At 39.0% G+C, this 21,468-nt stretch overlaps 1 protein-coding gene across 12 annotated transcripts in view; it reads left to right on the top strand.

Annotated features, from left to right (window-relative positions):
• Positions 1–21,468, top strand: part of LTBP1 (latent transforming growth factor beta binding protein 1) — a 461,631-nt gene that overhangs the window by 243,299 nt on the left and 196,864 nt on the right. For all 12 annotated transcript variants that reach the window (XM_060026845.1, XM_060026844.1, XM_060026842.1 and 9 more), the window contains 2 exons: positions 11,396–11,620; positions 12,798–13,072. In XM_060026845.1, the coding sequence (XP_059882828.1) occupies positions 11,396–11,620; positions 12,798–13,072 (500 nt within the window). The remainder of the gene's footprint in view (positions 1–11,395; positions 11,621–12,797; positions 13,073–21,468) is intronic.

The following is a 21,468-nucleotide window of genomic DNA, read 5'->3' as shown; positions in this document are numbered from 1 at the left end:
CATCCCCATATCTACTCCCTCTTGCATCGCCCTCCCACCCTCCCTATCCCACCCTTTTAGGTGGACACAAAGCACCGAGCTGATGTCCCCATGCTATGCAGCTACTTCCCACTAGCTATGTATTTTACATTCGGTAGTGTATTTATGTCCAGGCCACTCTCACTTTGTCCCAGCTTACCCTTCCCCCTCCCCGTGTCCTCAAGTCCATTCTCTACATATGCGTCTTTATTCCTGTCCTGCCCCTAAGTTCTTCAGAACCTTTTATTTATTTATTTATTTTCAGATTCCATATATATGTGTTAGCATATGGTATTTGTTTTTCTCTTTCTGACTTACTTCACTCTGTATGACAGTCTCTAGGTCCAACCACCTCACTACAAATAACTCAATTTCATTTCTTTTTATGGCTGAGTAATATTCCATTGCATATATTGTATACATATATATAAAGAAGATATATATAAAGAAGATTGTGTCACATCTTCTTCATCCATTCATCCATCGATGGACACTTAGGCTGCTTCCATGTCCTGCTATTGTAAATACTGTTGCAATGAACATTGTGGTACATGACTCTTTTTGAATTACGGTTTTCTCAGGGTATATGCCCAGTAGTGGGATTGCTGGGTCATATGGTAGTTCTATTTTTAGTTTTTTAAGGAACCTCCATACTGTTCTCCATAGTGACTGTATCAATTTACATTCCCACCAACAGTGCAAGAGGGTTCCATTTTCTCCACACCCTCTCCAGCATTTACTGTTTGTAGATTTTTTGATGATGGCCATTCTGACTGGTGTGAGGTGATACCTCATTGTAGTTTCGATTTGCATTTCTCTAATGATTAATGATGTTGAGCATTCTTTCATGTGTTTGTTGGCAATCTGTATATCTTCTTTGGAGAAATGTCTGTTTAGGTCTTCTGCCCATTTTTGGATTGGGTTGTTTCTTTCTTTGATATTGAGCTGCATGAGCTACTTGTAAATTTTGGAGATTAATCCTTTGTCAGTTGCTTCATTTGCAAATATTTTCTTGCATTCTGAGGGTTGTCTTTTTGTCTTGCTTATGGTTTCCTTTGCTGTGCAAAAGCTTTTAAGTTTCATTAGGTCCCATTTGTTTATTTTTGTTTTTATTTCCGTTTCTCTAGGAGGTGGGTCAAAAAGGATCTTGCTGTGATTTATGTCATGGAGTGTTCTGCCTATGTTTTCCTCTAAGAGTTTAATAGTGTCTGGTCTTACATTTAGGTCTTTAATCCATTTTGAGTTTATTTTTGTGTATGGTGTTAGGGAGTGCTCTAATTTCATTCTATTGCATGTAGCTGTCCAGTTTTCCCAGCACCACTTATTGAGGAGGCCATCTTTTCTCCACTGTAAATTCTTGCCTACTTTATCAAAGATAAGGTGACCATATGTGTGTGGGTTTGTCTCTGGGCTTTCTATCCTGTTCCGTTGATCTATATTTCTGTTTTTTTGCCGGTACCATACTGTCTTGATTACTGTAGCTTTGTAGTATAGTCTGAAGTCAGGGAGCCTGATTCCTCCAGCTCCGTTTTCTTTCTCAAGATTGCTTTGGCTATTCGGGGTCTTTTGTGTTTCCATATAAATTGTGAAATTTTTTGTTCTAGTTCTGTGAAAAATGCCAGTCGTAGTTTGATAGGGATTGCATTGAATCTGTAGATTGCTTTGGGTAGTATCGTCATTTTCATAATGTTGATTCTTGCAATCCAAGAACATGGTATATCCCTCCATCTGTTTGTATCATCTTTAATTTCTTTCATCAGTGTCTTATAGTTTTCTGTATACAGGTCTTTTGTCTCCCTAGGAAGGTTTATTCCTAGGTATTTTATTATTTTCGTTGCAGTGGTAAATGGGAGTGTTTCCTTAATTTCTCTTTCAGATTTTTCATCGTTAGTGTATAGGAATGCAAGAGATTTCTGTGCATTAATTTTGTATCCTGCTACTTTACCAAATTCGTTGATTTTCTCTAGGAGTTTTCTGGTAGCATCTTTAGGATTCTCTATGTACAGTATCGTGTCTTCTGCAAACAGTGACAGCTCTATTTCTTCTTTTCTGATTTGGATTCCTTTTATTTCTTTTTTTCTCTGATTGCTGTGGCTAAAACTTCCAAATGTATGTTGAATAATAGTGGTGAGAGTGGGCAACCTTGTCTTGTTCCTGATCTCAGAGGAAATGCTTTCAGTTTTTCACCATTGAGAACAATGTTGGTTGTGGGTTTGGCATATATGGCCTTTATTATGTTGAGGTAAGTTCCCTCTGTGCCTACTTTCTGAAGGGGTTTTATCGTAAATGGGTGTTGAATTTTGTCAGAAACTTTTTCTGCATCTATTTAGGTGATCATATGGTTTTTCTCCTTAAATTTGTTAATATGGTGTATCACATTGATTGATTTGCATATATTGAAGAATCCTTGCATTCCTGGGATAAACCCCACTTGATCAGGGTATATGAATCTTTTTTTTTTTTTTGACATCTTTATTGGAGTATAATTGCTTTACAGTGGTGTGTTAATTGCAGCTTTATATAAATTGCATCAACTATACATATACATATATCCCCATATCTCTTCACTCTTGTGTCTCCCTCCCTCCAACTCTGCCTGTGATCCTTTGAATGTGCTGTTGGATTCTCTTTGCTAGTATTTTGTTGAGGATTTTTGCATCTACGCTCATCAGTGATATTGGCCTGTAGTTTTCTTTTTTCGTAGCATCTTTGTCTGGTTCTGTATCAGTGTGATGGTGGCCTCATAGAATGAGTTTGGGAGTGTTCCTCCCTCCCGTGCAGTACATTTTAAAACTCATTGTTAATATTGTGTACAGCTTAAGTGGTATTACTTGGTTCTTGAGAAAGCATTTTGCAATGACATTAAAGAAAATGCCCTGCTACAGTAGCTAAAATGACTTCGTGTTCCTGAAGATAGTTGCAGTGATACCACTGTAAAAGGTATGGTCTTTAAGGATGAAGCATGTCATCATTTTTGTGAAACCTATCTCCCTGTCCATTAGTGTACAGCACTATCATTTCCCCAATTATGTTTACATAATTCTCCCAAGTGAAGTCAGCTTTGCATAAACCTCTGGGAATTTTATTAACTGCTTTGTTACGAAGTAGGCAACTTATGTTTGAATCAGTATCTGATTATACATTAAAATAAAAACAAAGCACACCATGTAACAGATAAACCCTTTCCCTTCTACGTAAATTGCAAGTGGCTGGATATGTATTTGTCCCTTTTAAAAATTTTATATCATGCCAGTTTCATTAGATGAGATGAGGAAATCTGAATTTCACTCTACTAACTTGGTTAGCGTTTTGAGAACTTTAATTGTAGGAATAGAACTTTAATTGTAGAAACCTGTGGATTATGTCATTGGACCACCCCCTTTTGCAGAGGAGGGCACAGGCACAGTAATCCACAAAATGAAATGATTTGCCCCTATCCCAAGGTGTGTGGGACTGGTGTGTTTACTCTGTAGCCTGCAGATGTTGCTGTGTTATTCCTAAGGGTAAAAGAGCCCAGGGTTTGCGAGTTACTGAGAGCAAGCCTCTGTGGATGGAGGATATAAAGTGGAATTTTGTGATTTGCTTGATATAGGACGCTCCGTATGTTATGAAAAATATAAAACTAGATCAAAGTAGATAGCCCACAGCTATGGTGAGGTTGATGATCAGTGAGCAGAAAGCCATAAACAAAGTTGAGATGATGAATGGTCTTATCCCATATAGGAAGCTCTGATGCATGTGTGGGTGGTAGGGCTTCCTATCTCCTGGATTATAAACAGAACATGCTATCCAAGCATTCGCTAATGTGCACCAGCATTAAAAATTAGATTTGTGGGATTTTTGTTTGTATTAAGGTTGAGATATTGCATTTGTTGAAATGTGAATTTCCTTTAATTCTTGTCCAGTGTACTTGAGCATTTGATAGATGGGGATGGGATGAAAATGGTCATCTTAATTTCCAGAGCAGGTAAAACAAAGAGGTTGTCTATGGCAGCAGAGAGTATGGTGGGTGCATTTTTAGCTTTTGTGGAAGCATTTTCTCTTTGCTCCAAGATTTCTTTAGACTCTGTTTTTTCCTTTTACATGTACTATGAAGAACATTAGTCTCATAATGTTACACATATTGTATTATTGTACCTTTTTCTTCTTCTTCTTTTTTTTTTTTTTTTTTTTGCTTATAACAATAGAGATGTATTCTCTCACAGTTCTGGAGACCAGAAGGTCAAAATCAAGGTGTAGGCAGGGCCACGCTCCCTCTGGAGGCTCTAGAGGAGGGTCTATTCCTTGCCTCTTCCCGCTTCTCATGGCTCTTGGTGCTCCTTGACTTCTAGCTGCGTCATTCCCATCTCTGCCTCAGTCATATTGTCTCTTCCTCTTCGGTCAAAGCTCCCTGGCCCTCGCTCTTAAAAGGACCTTGTCACTGAAATGAGAGGTCATCTGGATAATCCAGGACAAGTGCCTCCTCTCAGGATTTCTAATCACATTTGTTTTGCATTGTAAGGTGGTGTTCACCCATCTACCACATGAAGTAATATTCAGATTCTGGACATTCACAGGACATGGGTGTATCTTTTGGGAGACCACCATTCCACCGACTACGATTATCATGCCCATATGTAATCAATATAAAGAATTTTTTAAAAGTCCTCCTATCTGTAGAATCATTATCTATTTGTGTCTTAAATTAAACCTTCCAGAATTTAACTTCAATCTGGCTAAGGTCCAGAAACTCAAAGCCAAGTTTACAGTGCACATTTCTTGTGTATACAATAGATGATTCTACTTACCCTTACTTATCCTTGTTCTTTCTCTTCCCCTGGTTCTGTCTCCTGTGATTCATAATCTGTCCTGGTCCCAAGTATTAACTTACTTACATTTTTCCTGTTTACTGTATTCTAGGCAGCCCTATATCCTTGTGGAAGGAAACAGGAATCTGGCCCTGCTTTGTCTCTCCACCTAGCTTTTCTCACTTGCTCTCCTCTTCTGACATTCCCACCGCATCAGCCTCCTGTCAGTTTCTGGACCTTTCTAAGCCATGTCTCACCTCAAGGTCTTAGCTCCTATTATTTCTTCTTCTGCTAACATTGTTCTGCCAACTTGCACATCATGGGATTCTTCTCCCTTTAGGTTTAGGTGAAATGTCACCTCCTTGGACAGGTTGTTCCAGACAGCGTGTTACTTGAATGTTTTCTTGGTTCAGCCTGGGACTCAGTATACGTTAGAATTGGCTGTAAGCAGTTTTGGAGCACAGCAATGATAAATCTCTGCGTTCAAAAAAAATACTCAAACTTAGATTTTCGTAAATGCCTACTAATCTCTGTACTTCCTTTCTTGGCTTCTGTTTAAGACGAGGCCTCCTCAGTTCCTCTGTCGTTGCTCCAAAGGAACGTGACTTCCATCTTGGCTTTCAGCTTCAGTTGCTTTATTTATTTTATTTTATTTTTTGGTGTGGCAGGATGATGCATACTGAATTAAAAGGCAAAAATGCAGGTTTTTAAAAAGTGGGTTAGGTTCTTAAAATGAGCAGTGGTTTGCTGTGGCATTTAATTATTATCTGACATAGTTGTTATCTGAAAGCTTTAGATAGCTACATTTTTAACCTACTTTCTGGCTGAATAGAATCTATGGGTACCCTTTAAAAGAGGGCGATGTAGGTATATTGAGGGAGAAATAAAATGGTACCTTGTACTTTCTAAAAATGTTATTGCTTTCTTTTCACCCTGCAAGGGACATCAAACAAAATGTTGAAAGCCTTTAAGGGAACATTATTCTCCTAATCAGAGACAAGTGGGAAAGTTGAAGTAGCTATACAAATCAAAATCATGTGTATGTCTGTTCTGTGAAATGACAGATGTAAGTTTTCCTTCAGATGGAGGTTTGTTTTCCCTGTTCTGCCTTAGCCACAATAACTTGAAACAGTCTGTCTGCTGGCACACAAAGCGAGGGGGTGGGTGGAGGGGCCCGGGTGTTGCTGTAGGGAAGTCAAGTACATTCTTAGAGCGCCTTTTGGGGACAAGCAGCTGAAATATTTTTATAGTCAGCTAAGATAACAGGGAAGAATGAGAGTCTAGCTTTTTATAACTCAAATCTGCAGAAAATTCAGTTTTCCCATATTTGTATCCAAGCCAGTACCTATTCATTTAAAACTAAGTTCAAATTTGTGGCATAGACTGTGAATATTATCCTGTCAGCCCAGTTTCTTGAGTCCTGCAAGTTGTTTTACAGACCAGTGTGAATGGTGGAATGCACTGAAATGCTGGGCATATTTAAAGCCTCCAACTTTTTCTTCCAGCCTGGATCCTTTTGCTCATTGTGACCTTTTATAGTTGTACCATGAGATACTTGGAGTGGTTGTCACGATATTCCACTTTCTGGAATAACAGGCTGAAGGCCCATATACCTCTTGTTATTTGCTGTAGGTCCCAGGTGACCGCATGATGCAATGTAGTGAATTATGGTGATGGCCAGCAAAATGTCAAGCTGACAAGGTTATGGAATTTCTCAGCCAGCATTCTACATTACACCTTCCAGTTATATGTTCTAAAATATATGTGCCATAGCTAGACTTACAACCAGCATTCCACAAGCCAGCCTTAAAGATAACTTATTCTTTTTCCTCTTCATATGGTGAGAAAGTTTTATAGAACGCTGGCTGCACAGACTATATATCACCAGGTGATGTTTTGAGAGTGGCATGAACTCTTGAAACAGAAAGAAACTATTCATAGTTAAATCCTTAATTTTTGTAGGTTGATTTTAAATTTGTTTTCTTTGACATAAAAGACTATTTAACTTTAAAAATAGCACCTGCCACAAAGAACTCAATGTACAGTGAGTGAGCTGGGGCAAAGAACTTTAAATTATAAGTTAGATTTTGTGAAAATGCTGGAACAGGAGAATAGGTATTTTATTTCTCATTCATAAATGGTTATAAATAGTGGCCTGTTATTGGTTGGAATAAGTCAGCAGAAACGGTTTCCTTTATGACCAGAGAGAAACAGGGTTATTGGAGTTCTCTTCTGGGATTATTGCTGTATCCACTTAGACTAGTACAGTTCTTGAAATATTTGTGTGGAAGCTATCTCAGAGGTTTAAAAATAGTTTTAAACAAATCTAATTAAATTCACGTTGGATTCCAAAATCTGCTATTGATATTAGAAATAAAAGTCAGTTTCTTTTGTAAAAAAAAAAAAATGATAGCATAGATGAAGTTATTTTAATAAAGATTAAAGGTAGTCCTCTTTGCATGGTGATGCAGGACCATAAAAATAACCATGCAAGCTGTAACTGTGCAAAACAATCTTAATAATCAATGGGAAAATTACTAGTTCTGTCACCTTAAAAATTTTTTTTGTCAAAACATTACAGTTGTTTTACTGTAGGTGATGTATTTATAGGGAAAGGAAAAAAAATAGTAAAGCTGATATTTATCTAGTGCCCTGTAATTTAAAATGTTAGAAACACTGAGAATTAAAGTGTTTTCTTTCTTCGAGTAGAACTTAACAAGAGTAGTTAGAACATTTTTGCTTTCTTCTCATATACTTTATGATGTGGAGTATCTCTTCTTTGCCTTAGTGAGCCGTTACACTCCTTCGCAAGTTTGAATCAGGTTCCAATATCTTACCATTATGCTTTCAAAGTTGTGGAATATCTGTGAGTTCCTTTAATGTTATTTCCTTTGGACCATCTTTATCCTACATCACAACCACTTTCCAATTTCACTTCCAGCGTCACCACTTTTCATTTCTTTGCCCTTTTGACTATACACCTCTGTAAAATGTCATGCGAGTTTATCAATGTAAAGTGAGGAGGCAACACAGCTACCTGCTTTGCTGTCTGTGCATGAACTGAATAACAGATATACTGGGATCAATCACCAGCAGCCTCTGAAGGAAGTGACATGATTGATTACTGATCATGGTACACATCTGTTATTTATGTAGTGGTTTGTGGACCAAAGAGCTAGCAGTGAAGTTTGTACTTTATGCAGTTACCTAGTTAATATTGTTGCAAATGAAGTTCAAACCGTGTTGTTGGGGGACTGAAGTTATTTAGCTAAACTGCATTAACTGAAATTCATGCATATTGGAACCATACAAAGTGAGGAGTGCTTGTATTCCAGTTATAAATTATTTGTAGTATTGTGAAATCTCGGCCAGGCTCCCTGTGTCCTTGCCTATTACACACTGAACCCATCCAGCGTAGCCAACCTGTCATTTAGAAATTCAATTCAGAATTGAACTGGGAGTTACAAAGTCTTTGACTCAACCCCAGAGTCAGCTTTGACTCTTCTTCTTACTCTGCACCTCAGTGTGGATCAGACACTGGTGGAAAAATATTCTAGACCTTATCCAGTGTGGGCAGTTTTGACTTCATCTGCCACATAGTGAGATCCTGGACATAGCTCTAGGTGGTTACCTTGGTCATTTTTTCCAGCTCTTTCCTGTCTCCTTCACTGTCTTCCCTCTTCTTTGGCTTGCTGCTTATTTCCTGTGCATATCTCCATGTTGTACTGATTGCCCATCTATCATAATATTACTTCCTGTTTCTTTTTCTTTTTCTTTTTTTTTGCGGTACACGGGCCTCTCACTGTTGTGGCCTCTCGCGTTGCGGAGCACAGGCTCAGCAGCCATGGTTCACGGGCGCAGCCGCTCTGCGGCATGTGGGATCTTCCCGGACCGGGGCACAAACCCGTGTCCCCTGCATCGGCAGGCAGACTCTCAACCACTGCACCACCAGGGAAGCCCACTTCATGTTTCTTTTAATTCTTGTTGCCATCATCCTAATCCATGGATTTTTCAACTTGTCTTTCAGTTATTTTAATAGTCTCCTATCTGACTTCTCCACCTAGGTCACTCTCCTTTCCAGCTAATGCCACATGCTATCACAAGAGTAATCTTCCTGGAAAATTCTCTCCTTGGGGTCTACAGAATAACTTGCTAATTACAGAATAAAATCCAAACTTTTTATCAGGCCTTTATCCATTGTCTGACTTAAGCCTACATCTCCCAGTTTATCACCTGACCCCTCCTCTCAGGAATCTGGGGTTTCAGCAGGGTAGACTTCCTCATTATCTCCCAAATATGCCTACCTCCCCCTTTCTTACACACTATCCTCCTAGGATATAATCCTTTCTGTTTTTCTGAAGCCTACCTAGCTTCAAAGGCTTATCTCAAATGAGCTCTCCTGTAAAGTCTATTTTGACTTCCCAGAAATGACTTTTCTCTGGAGTTCCACAGAATTTACATTTTCCAATGTTACTTATTTGTATTTTTAGTTATTATATATTACCTAGTAGTTCCAGTTAGCTTTTACTTTCTTCTGTAGTATGTAGAATGGTATTTGACAAAGTGGTAGCCATAAATGTGTTCATTCTTTCATCTAGTTTTTTTTTTTTTTTTGAGCTGCAGCCTTTTTTCTAAAAGCTGAGCTACCATGCTAGAAGTAAAACGTTAAAGTCCCTGACCTCACAGCACTCTAGTTGAATGAGGTGTACAGAAAAGTAGTCAGGTGATTGTAATGCAGTAAGCCAAGCAGCATGAGGAGCAGTGAATGAGAGCCCACGGAAGCACAGAGGAGAAGCACCAAACCTAGGTGAGGGGCAATTGGAAGTGTTTCCAGGGAACTGAGGTTTAAGCAGTATCCAAAGGGTGAGTAGGAGTTAGGTAGGTGAGGGGGGACAAATGGAAAGAGTGTTCCAGGCCAAGGACACAGGGTATATAAAGCTTAAAGAGGGGTGAGAGGCCCTGTCCACTGAGGAACTGAATCCAGGTCAGTGCAGCTAGATTGTAGGGAATGATGTTTCAGAGAGAACAGGATCTCTATGATGAGAAAGATGTGGGAATATTTGATGAATGTTTAGAAGGCAGGACCTGGAGATGGATGTTTGGGTGGGTGAAAGGTTAGAGCAGCCCTCAGGTTCCTGTTAAGGGTCTCTCAGTGAATGGAGATGTTAGGGGAAGATGATCAAGTTCCATTTAGGACATTGTAAGTTTGAGGTACCTGTAGAAGATCTACAGGAAATAAACAGTAGTAGACAGTGTGGAGCACAGCAGAAAGCTTTGGCTAAGAAATGTAGTTTTGGGTGACATCATCATATGATAGGCTGAAATCAGAATGTATGGAGTTAGTAAAGCAGAAGATTTTAAGACCAAATCTTGAAGCACATCAGTGTTTCAAGGGTAAGGAAAGAGTGGAGTCTGCAAAGAATATTAAGATACAGTGAACAAAGAGGAAAGAGCAAACTAGATGGGTTGAGATGTCACAGACGCCAAGGGAAGACTGAAATCCATCCATTGGATTTAGCAACATGGAGACCATTAGTGACCTGAGTAAGAGGAGTTTCAGCATAGGAGAGGTGTGGGGAAAGGGAAACACAACGTGACCCTGGCTGGCTGGTAGTGAGTGGAGAAGTGAGCAGACAATTCTTTTGGAAAGTTTGGTCATGGAGGAGAGGATTGAAGCAGAGTAGAAGCTGGAAGAAAATGGAGTTGAGGGGCTATTTTTTAAGCTGCTGGAAATCCGATCAGTTCAAGGGCTGATAGGAAGAATTCATTCGTGATAAATAGGTTGGCCTGAAGTTGAATTTAGCCAGGGTTTAAAACTCCTTTTAAAATTCTTCACCCAAACATGTCCTTTTATCTTTTGGTATTCTAAATAACTTTCCAACTATTAATCACTGCTACTTCTAGGTTTCGCTGTGGTCTTGTTATCCCAATGAGATTGCAAATTCCTGTAAAGCAGGATTCAAACTATTCTGCTCCCTTATTCTGGGTAGCACTTATTTCAGTGTCTTACGTAGAGAAAATTCTCAACAGATATTATTTTTAGCACTCTCATTTGTTTATTCTTTGAGGAAATATTTAATGTCCACTGTGTGCCAGGCATTATTCTAGGTGCTGAGGATACAAAGGTCATTAAACTAGGCATATTCCTTTCCCCCAAAGAGTTTATAATCTAGGGAGACAGTAAATAAACCAGTAATTAAATAGGAAAACACAGTAATTATAGAATGCAAGAGATATGCTGAGTGGCTACTTTATATATATAAAGTAGCTTTATATGTATAAATATATGTAATATATATATTATATGTATAAATATACATGTAGATTTTTCCCCATGAATTCTTGCCACCATTGTGGGTGAACAACCACAAGCAATTGGAGAGCTAAATGACTTACTTAAGGTGAAAAGAAAAAGATAGTTAAAAAAAAAAAAAAAGGAAGTATTTTTGTCATAGTGTATACTCCTTTGTTTACCATTTCTAAAGTCATTGGGAATATGATGGCTGTGCTTTGGGGGAGTTTTGTTGGTTGATTGTTACTTGGCATTTGAGAAACTAACCACTCTCCACATTTTCTCTTTTCCTTTACAGTAATTTGCCATCTTCCATGTATGAATGGAGGCCAATGCAGTTCAAGGGACAAATGCCAGTGCCCTCCAAATTTCACAGGGAAGCTTTGTCAGATTCCGGTCCATGGTGCTGGCGTGCCGAAACTTTATCAGCATTCCCAGCAGTCAGGCAAGGCGTTGGGAACACATGTCGTCCACTCAACACATACTTTGCCTCTGACCATGACGAGCCAGCAAGGAGTCAAAGGTAAGCTGATTATTTTGATTTTGCCCGTTCATCAGAGCTCTGTTAACATGCCAAACCCATACAGAAGCCAAGTGTCTGCAGGGCTGGTATTGGAACAGAATATGGGCCCAGGTATATGGTGCCAGTGCTTTCTAGGCTGTAGGGAATGGTATCTAGGAAATAAGAAAATGGAGCCCATCTTTCTCTGGTGATGCAGGACCAAGAGCTGATAAACATACATGGCACTGTTCTGGTAGGTCCTGGGAAATGGAAAGATGAACAAGATGGTGTTCTGGCCCTTATGGGATTAATAAACTAGAAGATCACACAATACCTGCTGATGAACACCAAGTCTATTTTGTAGTCGAAGAGCTCTTGGTTTTAGTTCTAAACAATCTGTAACCTCACCTCCCTGGGCTTCAGTTTATTCATCTGTAGAGGAAGGTAAACTAGGTCACTTGGAGCTCAGAAATTCTATGACTAATTCATTCTTTTCAACCTGGCACCTCTTACACATGCACAACTTTTAAAAAAGGAGTCAGAGAAGTGTTACTGGCTCTTATTCTTTAAAACCTGAATCTTAGCATCGGAAGATGAAATTCTGTGTGAAAGCTGCAGAGAAAGAAAATAGAGATGTAAAATATCACACTTTGGTATTTTGTGTGTATCACAGGAAGCACGAAAGTACGTACACACCAGGTTTAAGGGTAAGAGAACTATGCTTTGTGAAATTGTGTTGTAAATCCTACAGTCTCTACAATGGAAACTTTGTGAGAAATTCAAAACTAATCAAACTCTTGAGTCTTTATTACTCTTGTTTGGTAGAATGTATGACCACAAGTAGCACAAATTTCGTAGTTTTATGACTCCTCTGAAAAAAATTTTTGTCTCATGGATCTGTTACTGTGAGAAGTTTAAATTTCTCTTTGTAAAAGCAGTTTTATTCTTTAAAGTATATAAATTCAGGTTTAATTTTTGAGTGTCCCCTTTTACTCTCAAGAGTTTTTTAATGGCTGTGCAGCAAAAATAGATACACACTAAAAATGTATCATTTATCCCAGGTATAATATATATGTACTTAAGTATATGTGTGTATATAAAACTTAGTTTCATGCTGACTAGCATGAACATTTGCTTTCGTCCTGATGTGCGTATCAATTATTTATGACTGATAAGTTTTCTTCCCAATCTGTTTTAGTGAAATTTCCTCCTAACATAGTCAATATCCATGTGAAGCACCCTCCTGAGGCCTCAGTCCAGATACATCAGGTTTCAAGAGTTGATGGCCCAACAGGCCAGAAGGTAAAAGAAGCTCAACCAGGCCAGTCCCAAGTCTCTTACCAAGGGCTTCCTGTCCAGAAGACTCAGACGGTCCATTCCTCATACTCCCACCAGCAAGTCATTCCTCACGTGTATCCGGTGGCTGCTAAGACGCAGCTTGGCCGGTGCTTCCAGGAGACTGTTGGGTCGCAGGTGAGCAACACTGCCCAGCCCATTTTAGTGATGTGTTCTAGGTATAGTCTCATTGTAGTAGGAAAGACAGACTTGGTAGAAATAAGTTTTTTGTAGAAGGGGTTGGCAAACTGACCTGTGGGCCTGTTACTGTAAATAAAACTTTATTGGGCACAGCCACACCCATCATTTACATACTGTCTATGTCTGCTTTCATGCTATGGACAGAAGGATGGTATACTTTCAATGAGGTCATATGATCTGAAATGCCTAAAATATGGTCTGCAAAGCCTTTTTCAGAAAAAGTTTGCCATAATTTGTCATCTTTTATTTTCTTACACAAATTTATAACTAGAATGGCAATGCATGAGTTGTTTGAAGTGCATTTTAAATATCATTGGATTTATGCGTAACTTTAGGTCTATATATCGTAAAGTGAGAGAGAGGCTGACTTCTCTTTAAAACTCATCATTGAATGTGCATAGTAAAAGCAACATAAAATTACTGGTTCCTCTACCCCAGTTACTTGGTGCTTCCTGCTTTGGAATTACGTGATAATGACATAGCTTTGTCCTATGGTTCTTCTCCTGTCACGTGATTATGATTTGAACCCCCTGTGAGAAGAATAGGCGAGATCTATTTATTATTCCTGCTGTTACCTGAATATTCAGAAAATTGTGTGTGTGTTTGTGTGTGAGTGAAATATCTGTTGGGAGTAGAATAAATCGTTCTTGCTTTTGAAACCTGGAGAACACTTTTAGGTGCTGGGCAAGTCCATGGTTGGGTCATCCCCTTTCTTCTAGGGGAGGAGGTAAAATTGGTTTGTAGACCAGAATGGAAAGAACAGCCATGTAGAGTTATAAGACCTTGGTTAGAGCCATGGGCTCAGCACTTGGTGGCAGGGAACCAGCTTCCTTATTTGTAAAGTGGAGACAAGAATATGGGGCTTTGTCAAGATTAGACAAGGTAATGTGACATGCTCTGCAAATGTTACAGACCTACGCAACTACTAGCTTAGAAGACACTTACCTATTGATAGAGTCAAACATAAGAAGAGAGCAGGTGATTGCTTATGTCACGTAACTTCAGTAAGACAGGGAAGGCTTGATGCCCCACACAACCTTGGTCTGCCTACGGAGCCTGAAATGCCTACTTAAGAGGGACCTTTTCCTTCCTCAGTTGAAGACCAGGTTTAAACACATGCTTTTTGGAGAAGGAATATCATCAGTTTACATTTAGCTTAGAAGTAAAGACTGGATTACTGTGTTAAGGGCAAGTTTTTATAGGGGCAGTGGGGCTGAAGTAAACCTCGTATGCTGCACAGTTTGCCCCAGACAAGCCTTGGAGAAGGAGGATGAATTTGGTGCCATTTGCATTGTTTAGTCATTTCAGCTTAGGTTGGTCATGAGAAAGGAAAAAAGCAGGTCCTTTTAAAATTCTGTGCCCAGTATCCTTCTCCCTAGTTTCCAAGTTGGAACACAGATGGTAAAAAGCAAGAAAATGAGATGTCAACAGACTTGTTATTCTTGTACATATAATCGTAGGCAGATGATTACTAACTAGAAAGAATATAAGCAGATTATTTACTTTTAGGCCTAAGCTGGACTATACAATCCACATGCATTGGATAGTTGGTGGAGTTACCCAAATAATCCAAACTCGGTGGAACACTTTTTTGCCTTATCTGGATACTTCTCTGACTTTTGGTCTGAATGATCCAGACAGTGATCTCAATTCTTAATTCATTTTGCATGTGTAGTAACTAATACACAGCTTCAAAATAAGACCTGTTTTGCGAAAACATTCTCAGAAGATATTTGCTTTTCCTGTTGGTGAGAAATATTGCTGAATGCCCATGATTGTCCAGTTTGTGCAATTAGGATGATCCAAGCATTAAAAAAAAAATTACTGGCAAATAGTCAATAGTATATAAGAGGTATCCTACAAAGGTGTTTGGAAGTATTTGTGCCTTCTTGCTGTGGTTGGTGTGCAAACATAGTTACAGAGGGAGGTACAGGTGGATTTTAAATAAATGGCAGAAACGACTGCATAAATACTCGCTAGTGCTTTGCTCAGTGAGAAAACTCTTATTAGATGCAGATTACCACTACTGAGACCTTCATGTCATAGTCATCAGTAAGCGCCTCTGTTTATGTATTGCCATTAGAGGTCATATACAAAACAAATTTAGTAGAAAAAGCCCTTGTTTCTGTGGCACATTCTAAAAATGAGGCAGTAAACTTGAGGTTGAAAAGCCAACATGAACTGTGATCAGTGTATTTAAATTCATGGGAGCTTCATAGAATAGAATTTCAGGAACTGCTTGGATGGTGGAGGAAAATGGATGATTGGTTAGGAAACTAAGCTCACAGAGAAGTGGGGGAGAAATTAAACAGAAGAGAGAGAACACTGCAAGAAACAGGTAAGGACGAAGTGTCAGAAGAGACCAGAGAAGTAAATTAGTTTAGAGTTCCTGGCAGGTTTTGGCACAGATGTGAAGCCTTTTAAACCTGAGGCATAAGGCAAAGTAAAAGACTTGGTATCAAGGTAAGAATCGCATGATGCCCCATTGATCAGGTGATCAAACTCAGAATCATTAAAAGGGGGACAGCTGATATCATATGCCTCCTGATGGGATGCAGTATGAAGTGTAGAGCAACACCTTAAAGGTGTTCTTGCCAAAAATGTGTGAGCTGAATCTAATCCATCCTTTACACCTTTAACCTCCAGCTCATAGGGAATACTGAGGGTGAAGAAACAAGCCCAAACTATCATACTCCCTCACATCAGAAAGAATGATAATGTAGGGTATTATTGCTTGGTTTCTTCATATCGTTAAAAAATAAAGATTGACTTCCTCAGAAAGAGACTAAAGAGAGACAATAGCACATATAATATATGAGCCTTAATCATATCTTGGTTTTAAAAAAATCAAAACCCAGCTCTGAAAGACATTTGAAGAACAATTGAGGAAGTTTAAATACGGACTGGATATTAGATGGTATTTTGGAACTATTATTTTCTTAGGTGTGATAATGGTGTTAGAGGTATGTAGGGTAGTGTCCTTATTCTTGAGTGAGGAATGCTATGATGTCTGTAATTTACTTTCAAATGCCTTTTATACACAAATATAACAAAATTGTAAAAATTGTTGACTCTGAGAGGTGGGAAAGCAAGTGATCACTGTATTATTCTTTGAATTATCTCAGCATATTTGAAAACTCCTTATGAGGAAAAGAAGGAAAATGTGAACATTTCCTAGACTTATGAATAGAATAATTTTATGATGAACTTAAAAGCTCTAAGTTTAATACATTTAATGAACTTTTAGAAAATTTTAAAAGTTTCAGCTTTTGAATGAGATGGGAGTGGACGTGGGGCTGGTAGACGTGAGGAGGTCAGGGAAGAGAAGTTGGCCTTAGTCCAACTGTGAAATGATCAGGGTCCAATCTAAGAAGTAAATTTAAAGATGAAGAGATTAATGCAGAGGCTTTGGTGAAGAATCCAGCATCAGGATTTGATTATGGGCTGTTGTGAAGAAAAAGATGGTGCTTAGTTGGAGTGTTCTGAACTCCCTGGCTTCAGAAATCAGATAAATGCGCTCTCTGATTGATTAACTGACCCTTGGAGGGGAGGATTGTGAGGTAAAGATGAGTAGCTACACCTTTGTTTTAACCAGTTCCATCTTTGATTGATGTCAAGAATCAGGTGTTCTTGAATATCAATCATGGAGTCCAGTGCTGTTTTAGAGGTGAAGTGAGAGAGGATTAATGGAGAAAACTCAGTGGCCAGTGACTAGACTTAGTGATGATAGTTAAATTAATAAGAACAGAGATTGTTTTGGCTTGGATTATAAAGTGGAACGAGGAGGAATAATGGGATTAGAAATATCTAAAGTGTTTTTCACCTTGATGGAAAGTGTCAAGATAAAGGGGGAAATACCTTTCCTATTGTAGAAAGTGATGTTTCATCTTTCAGAGTCCTAAAAATAATTTCTTGTTCTTAAGATTATATAAACTGTTGATTTCTGTGTGAATCAGGCTGGGTACAGGCATCACTAAATTCACTTTAAAGTATTAGAAGAATAGAAATTAATCTAATAGAACGTACAGGGTGGCTAAGAGGAATTGGTTTCTTGAATGTAAATCAAGTTTGAAGTAGCTGAAAAGTCATAATTTTGGCAGAGATAAGTATCTGTGCTATCTGCAGTAAACAGTGGTATGCCATATATATTTGAAAACATTTCTGAGATTTTGCTCAATGTATAGAGCAAATTAGAAGTACATTTTTAGGGGTTATAATTACCAACTACTTTCAGTATAATCTCATGTTTTCATGTGCTTAAAACTTCAACATTTCCAGTCAAGTTTTCATCTCTAGGGAGAGGCCAAATTTTCAGAAAAATACCCCTCAAATCTATTTTTGCACCACAGGGTCATCGAATGTGTACACTTTTTCCATTGTGCAAGGGTGCCCTTTATTTTAAACTGGTTCTGTTAACAGTGACTAAATTTGAGATTTATTTGGCATCTGATTGTTTGGTTGTTTCAAACATGTTTTATTTATTGCCCAATTACTGGAAATAAATGTTTACAGTGACCTAATGATGTCAGATGGTATGAAAAGACCTTGTGTGAGAGGTAGGGTTCAGAGTCCAGCTTCCATGTTGGGTGTGCCATTGCTGCCTTGTGAAATCATATGCTTTTTGTTCATTGTGGAAACATGCCCCTTAATTAGACAGGAGTTACAAGATGAGACAAAAATTCAAGTGCCTCAAGATTTTCCGATTGCAAGTGCCAAAAGAGCAGCAAATTCCATGTATAAATACCTGAGTTAAATAAGGATAGAAATACTAGAAAACCTGAAGTAGATGTAAACAGAAGAGAGAGGGTATTTTTAGTACAGCACTCTAGCACGGATAAAGATAATCAAATAACATACAAACCCACTTTCATAGTTGGCAACCATAAAATCCCCATAATGATTAAAAAAAACCCATGGGTACAAGATGTACAAACTATAAGGTATAAAATAATCTATAAGGATATACTGTACAACATGGCAAACATAGACAATATTTTACAATAACTATAAATGGAGTATAAACTTGAAAACTTGTGTACCATTATATTGTATATCTGTAACATGTAATATTATACAGCAACTGTACTTCAATTAAAAAATACAGTTTAATTTACAAAACCATAAGAAACACTCTAAGATTAAATTCTCTAATATATATTCTATAGAAGAAAACAAGCTTTATGTGGATTAGGAAGAAAAGGACCACATCTTGATGTGAAATCCTGATATCGTTGGAAAAACCTTTCTTTCCTTTAATTACTGGTCATATAAATTTTAAGCCCCGGGACAAAAATTGAGTTAAAATGACATGAGAACAGTTTGGGATCCTCTTAGAGGTTCCAGAAGTTGTTCCAACAGTTCTTTTTGGACAGGAAGAATAGAAACAGAATGGGCCACTGGAGAAAAAGATTCTTTAATTGGAGATTGGTCTCTTTTGGCAGACAAATTCAATAACATCCTCAAGCTCTAAACCTTAACACTGGAACGAACTTACACACACACACAATTCTGAAGGGCCAAGCAGATGCACTTTGCTTTTGTTTAAAAAAACTTTAAAAAAAATAAGCATCATGGAGAAATTAACAGGAAAGTGTGAACTCACTGAAGTGGAAAAGTAACTGAACTACATGGCTGAAAGTACTTTTTAAAAAAGTCACAGGACTTTGAAGAAAAATATTTCCTGGTTTCTACCACACAGAAGCCAATGAGAAAGTAGAGAAACAGATGCCTGTCAGTTCCACACGGCAGAAAAAACAGAGATGGATAAGTAGAGATGTAGCTGTAGATATGGGCTGCAGACTTTGCAAATCTCTTCTCAGTGATGGAAAAGGAATTTAGTGCTCAATTAAGGGATCAAGGACGTGAAGTTCTGCTTAGAAACCTCTTCTTTGATTTCCTCAGACTCTTCTCTGCCCTGATGATGAGCATTTCTGGGGTGAGGCCTGAAGCTGTGATGAAGTACCAATTTTATCCTGATGGGGGGATAATGCCAGCATGGTTGTAACACTTTCACTCTGGTTAATTCCCTAAATTGAGTCCATAAACTACATAAATAGATGAGAAGTCTAAATAAAGAATAACTATAGAACATTTTCCCAAAGGCTCTTGTTGGCCTCTTGTATCTGTGTTATCCCTTATGTGGGAAGGAGAACTGAGTCATCCAGGCTGGGTCAACAGTGGGTACGGGTGTGTATGTGGCTCTCTTCTCTTCCCCATTTCCCCAGGCCACATGCTCTTGGGGTCAGAGCCCTCCGGGTGAACTTGGCCTTCTTGCAGAGGGGCTGCTGGACAGTGATGAGGGAAGGCAGGGCCAGAGCCACCAGACATCTGCCTTCTCCAGGAGCAGAGACCCCTGTGGGGGTGTGCTGATTGCATTTACTGAAGTTTGGCCTCCTTCAGGTGGAATAAGTCATAGACACCAGGCACTTCCTATGCCATCTGGGGTTTACTTCAGTATCCTACTCAAATAGCCCTTTGGCATAATCTAAGAAATATTTGACTGTTAGGGAGTCTGGTTGTCCCCAGCAACTGTAAAATGGCCATCCTTGCCAAACCTTACCTGTATCAACAGCAGAAGGTGTCACATGCATCGCAGTGATAGGTCTTGGACCTCTGCAGTGTCGATTGGTCTTTCCAACTGCCTCTGCCAGATGGACTTTGTGCAGGGGCCCTCTTCCTTGGAGTTGAAAAGATCAATAAAGACAGGGATAAGACCCAAAGGGGAAACACACTGCACATGAAAGAGAACATGTCTCCATGTCACTGGGCTTCTGCCAGTGGCGGTAAGAACCGCTGGTTTTACTTGGATTGAGAATGTAGGACTGAGACATTAGGATAATCAAAATATAGATTCTTAGAACTGAAGTAGAGTACTTAAGAGAATGGGTGATGACCCAGACATTACCCTTCCTACTGCCTAATATCGAGTCTTTACCCAGGCCGATGTCTTCTGGGCACCAAAGAGGCTGTCAGCTTCAGGTGTTCACTTACCCTGACCTGTTTAATAGACAAGCAAGTTTGTGTTTCTTCAGTCCGCTCAGATGTTTTTCATTTTATTTATGATAAAGGCAGTGAAAATGCCTTTATCATGACATGGAATATCAAATTTCCGTATTTTATACCTCTAAGGCTCACTGAAATAGTATACCTATTAACTAGACTCCTGTTTTTTCAGAGGAGTAGACATTGTAAATAATCATGGGGCAGTTCAGAGTGGATGCGTGTTGTGTCACTTCTGACGTTGACAAAGTGGCAAGATTTTGTGATCATTACATTTGAAGATGACAGTTCTGAGCACGTTGGAAGTGGCTTTAAGAGCCCGTGACTTGAACTGATGGCTGGTTTAGGCTCTGTACGTTACAAAAATGTGTGAAGAGTCAAAGCTGGTATTTCTAGGATCTGATGTTGTTTCTTGGCTTTGTCTGCATTACCCCTTGGAATTGAGATTTGCTAAAATGAAGTGGAATCATCTGATTTGCTAAAAAACAAAACAACACAGTTCTTCAGAACCTGACCCATAAAGTTGTAGTGAAAAAAGCAACATTACCCTTTGTTGAAAGACAATAAAAGGATTCCCCAACTCTGCCCTGTACCTTCCCCCACAATGATGATAAATACTGTATTTTTATTCCTCATCCTCATTCCATTTTTTCTCCTTTTGTATATAAAAGAATTTATAGGGCTTCCCTGGTGGCGCAGCGGTTGAGAGTCCGCCTGCCGATGCAGGGGACAGGGGTTCGTGCCCTGGTCCGGGAAGATCCCACATGCCGCGGAGCGGCTGGGCCCGTGAGCCATGGCCGCTGAGCCTGCGCGTCCGGAGCCTGTGCTCCGCAACGGGAGAGGCCACAACAGTGAGAGGCCCGCGTACTGCAAAAAAAAAAAGAATTTATATATGAAATTGGATATTGTTTTAACAAGATCTCTCTTTGAGACTGTGCATTTACTCGAGTGATACTGCTGTTGTGCAGTTTGGAAACTGGTTTTGAAGGAAGTGTTTCAGAACCAGTTAACAAGCTGCACATGAAAACTAGTCTTCGATTTTCTGCAGCTCACCCATTTAATGTATTCTCAATGAATCCGAAAGCTTCTGATGCTCAGTTCAGCCTCTCGTGGGCTGAATACCACCACTGAGGGCATTTAAAATAACATGTATTCAGCCCTGAAGAGAATTCTGAAATCCGGAGAGAGGAGTTCTAAATATTTTGAACAAAGACAGCAATATTTTGAACAAAGACAGCAATGGACAGCTTTGATGGAGTTGAGAAAATGGTCTGACGGCTCTGTGGCTTTGGGGCAGGCATCTTAGTAAGGCCGTGTATTTTTATAAAATAGTT

This window comes from Delphinus delphis, chromosome 12 (assembly GCF_949987515.2).
Source record: "Delphinus delphis chromosome 12, mDelDel1.2, whole genome shotgun sequence".
Taxonomy (NCBI): domain Eukaryota; kingdom Metazoa; phylum Chordata; class Mammalia; order Artiodactyla; family Delphinidae; genus Delphinus; species Delphinus delphis.
The sequence above is the reverse complement of the archived record's forward strand: the minus strand, read 5'-3'. Positions and strand labels throughout refer to the sequence as shown.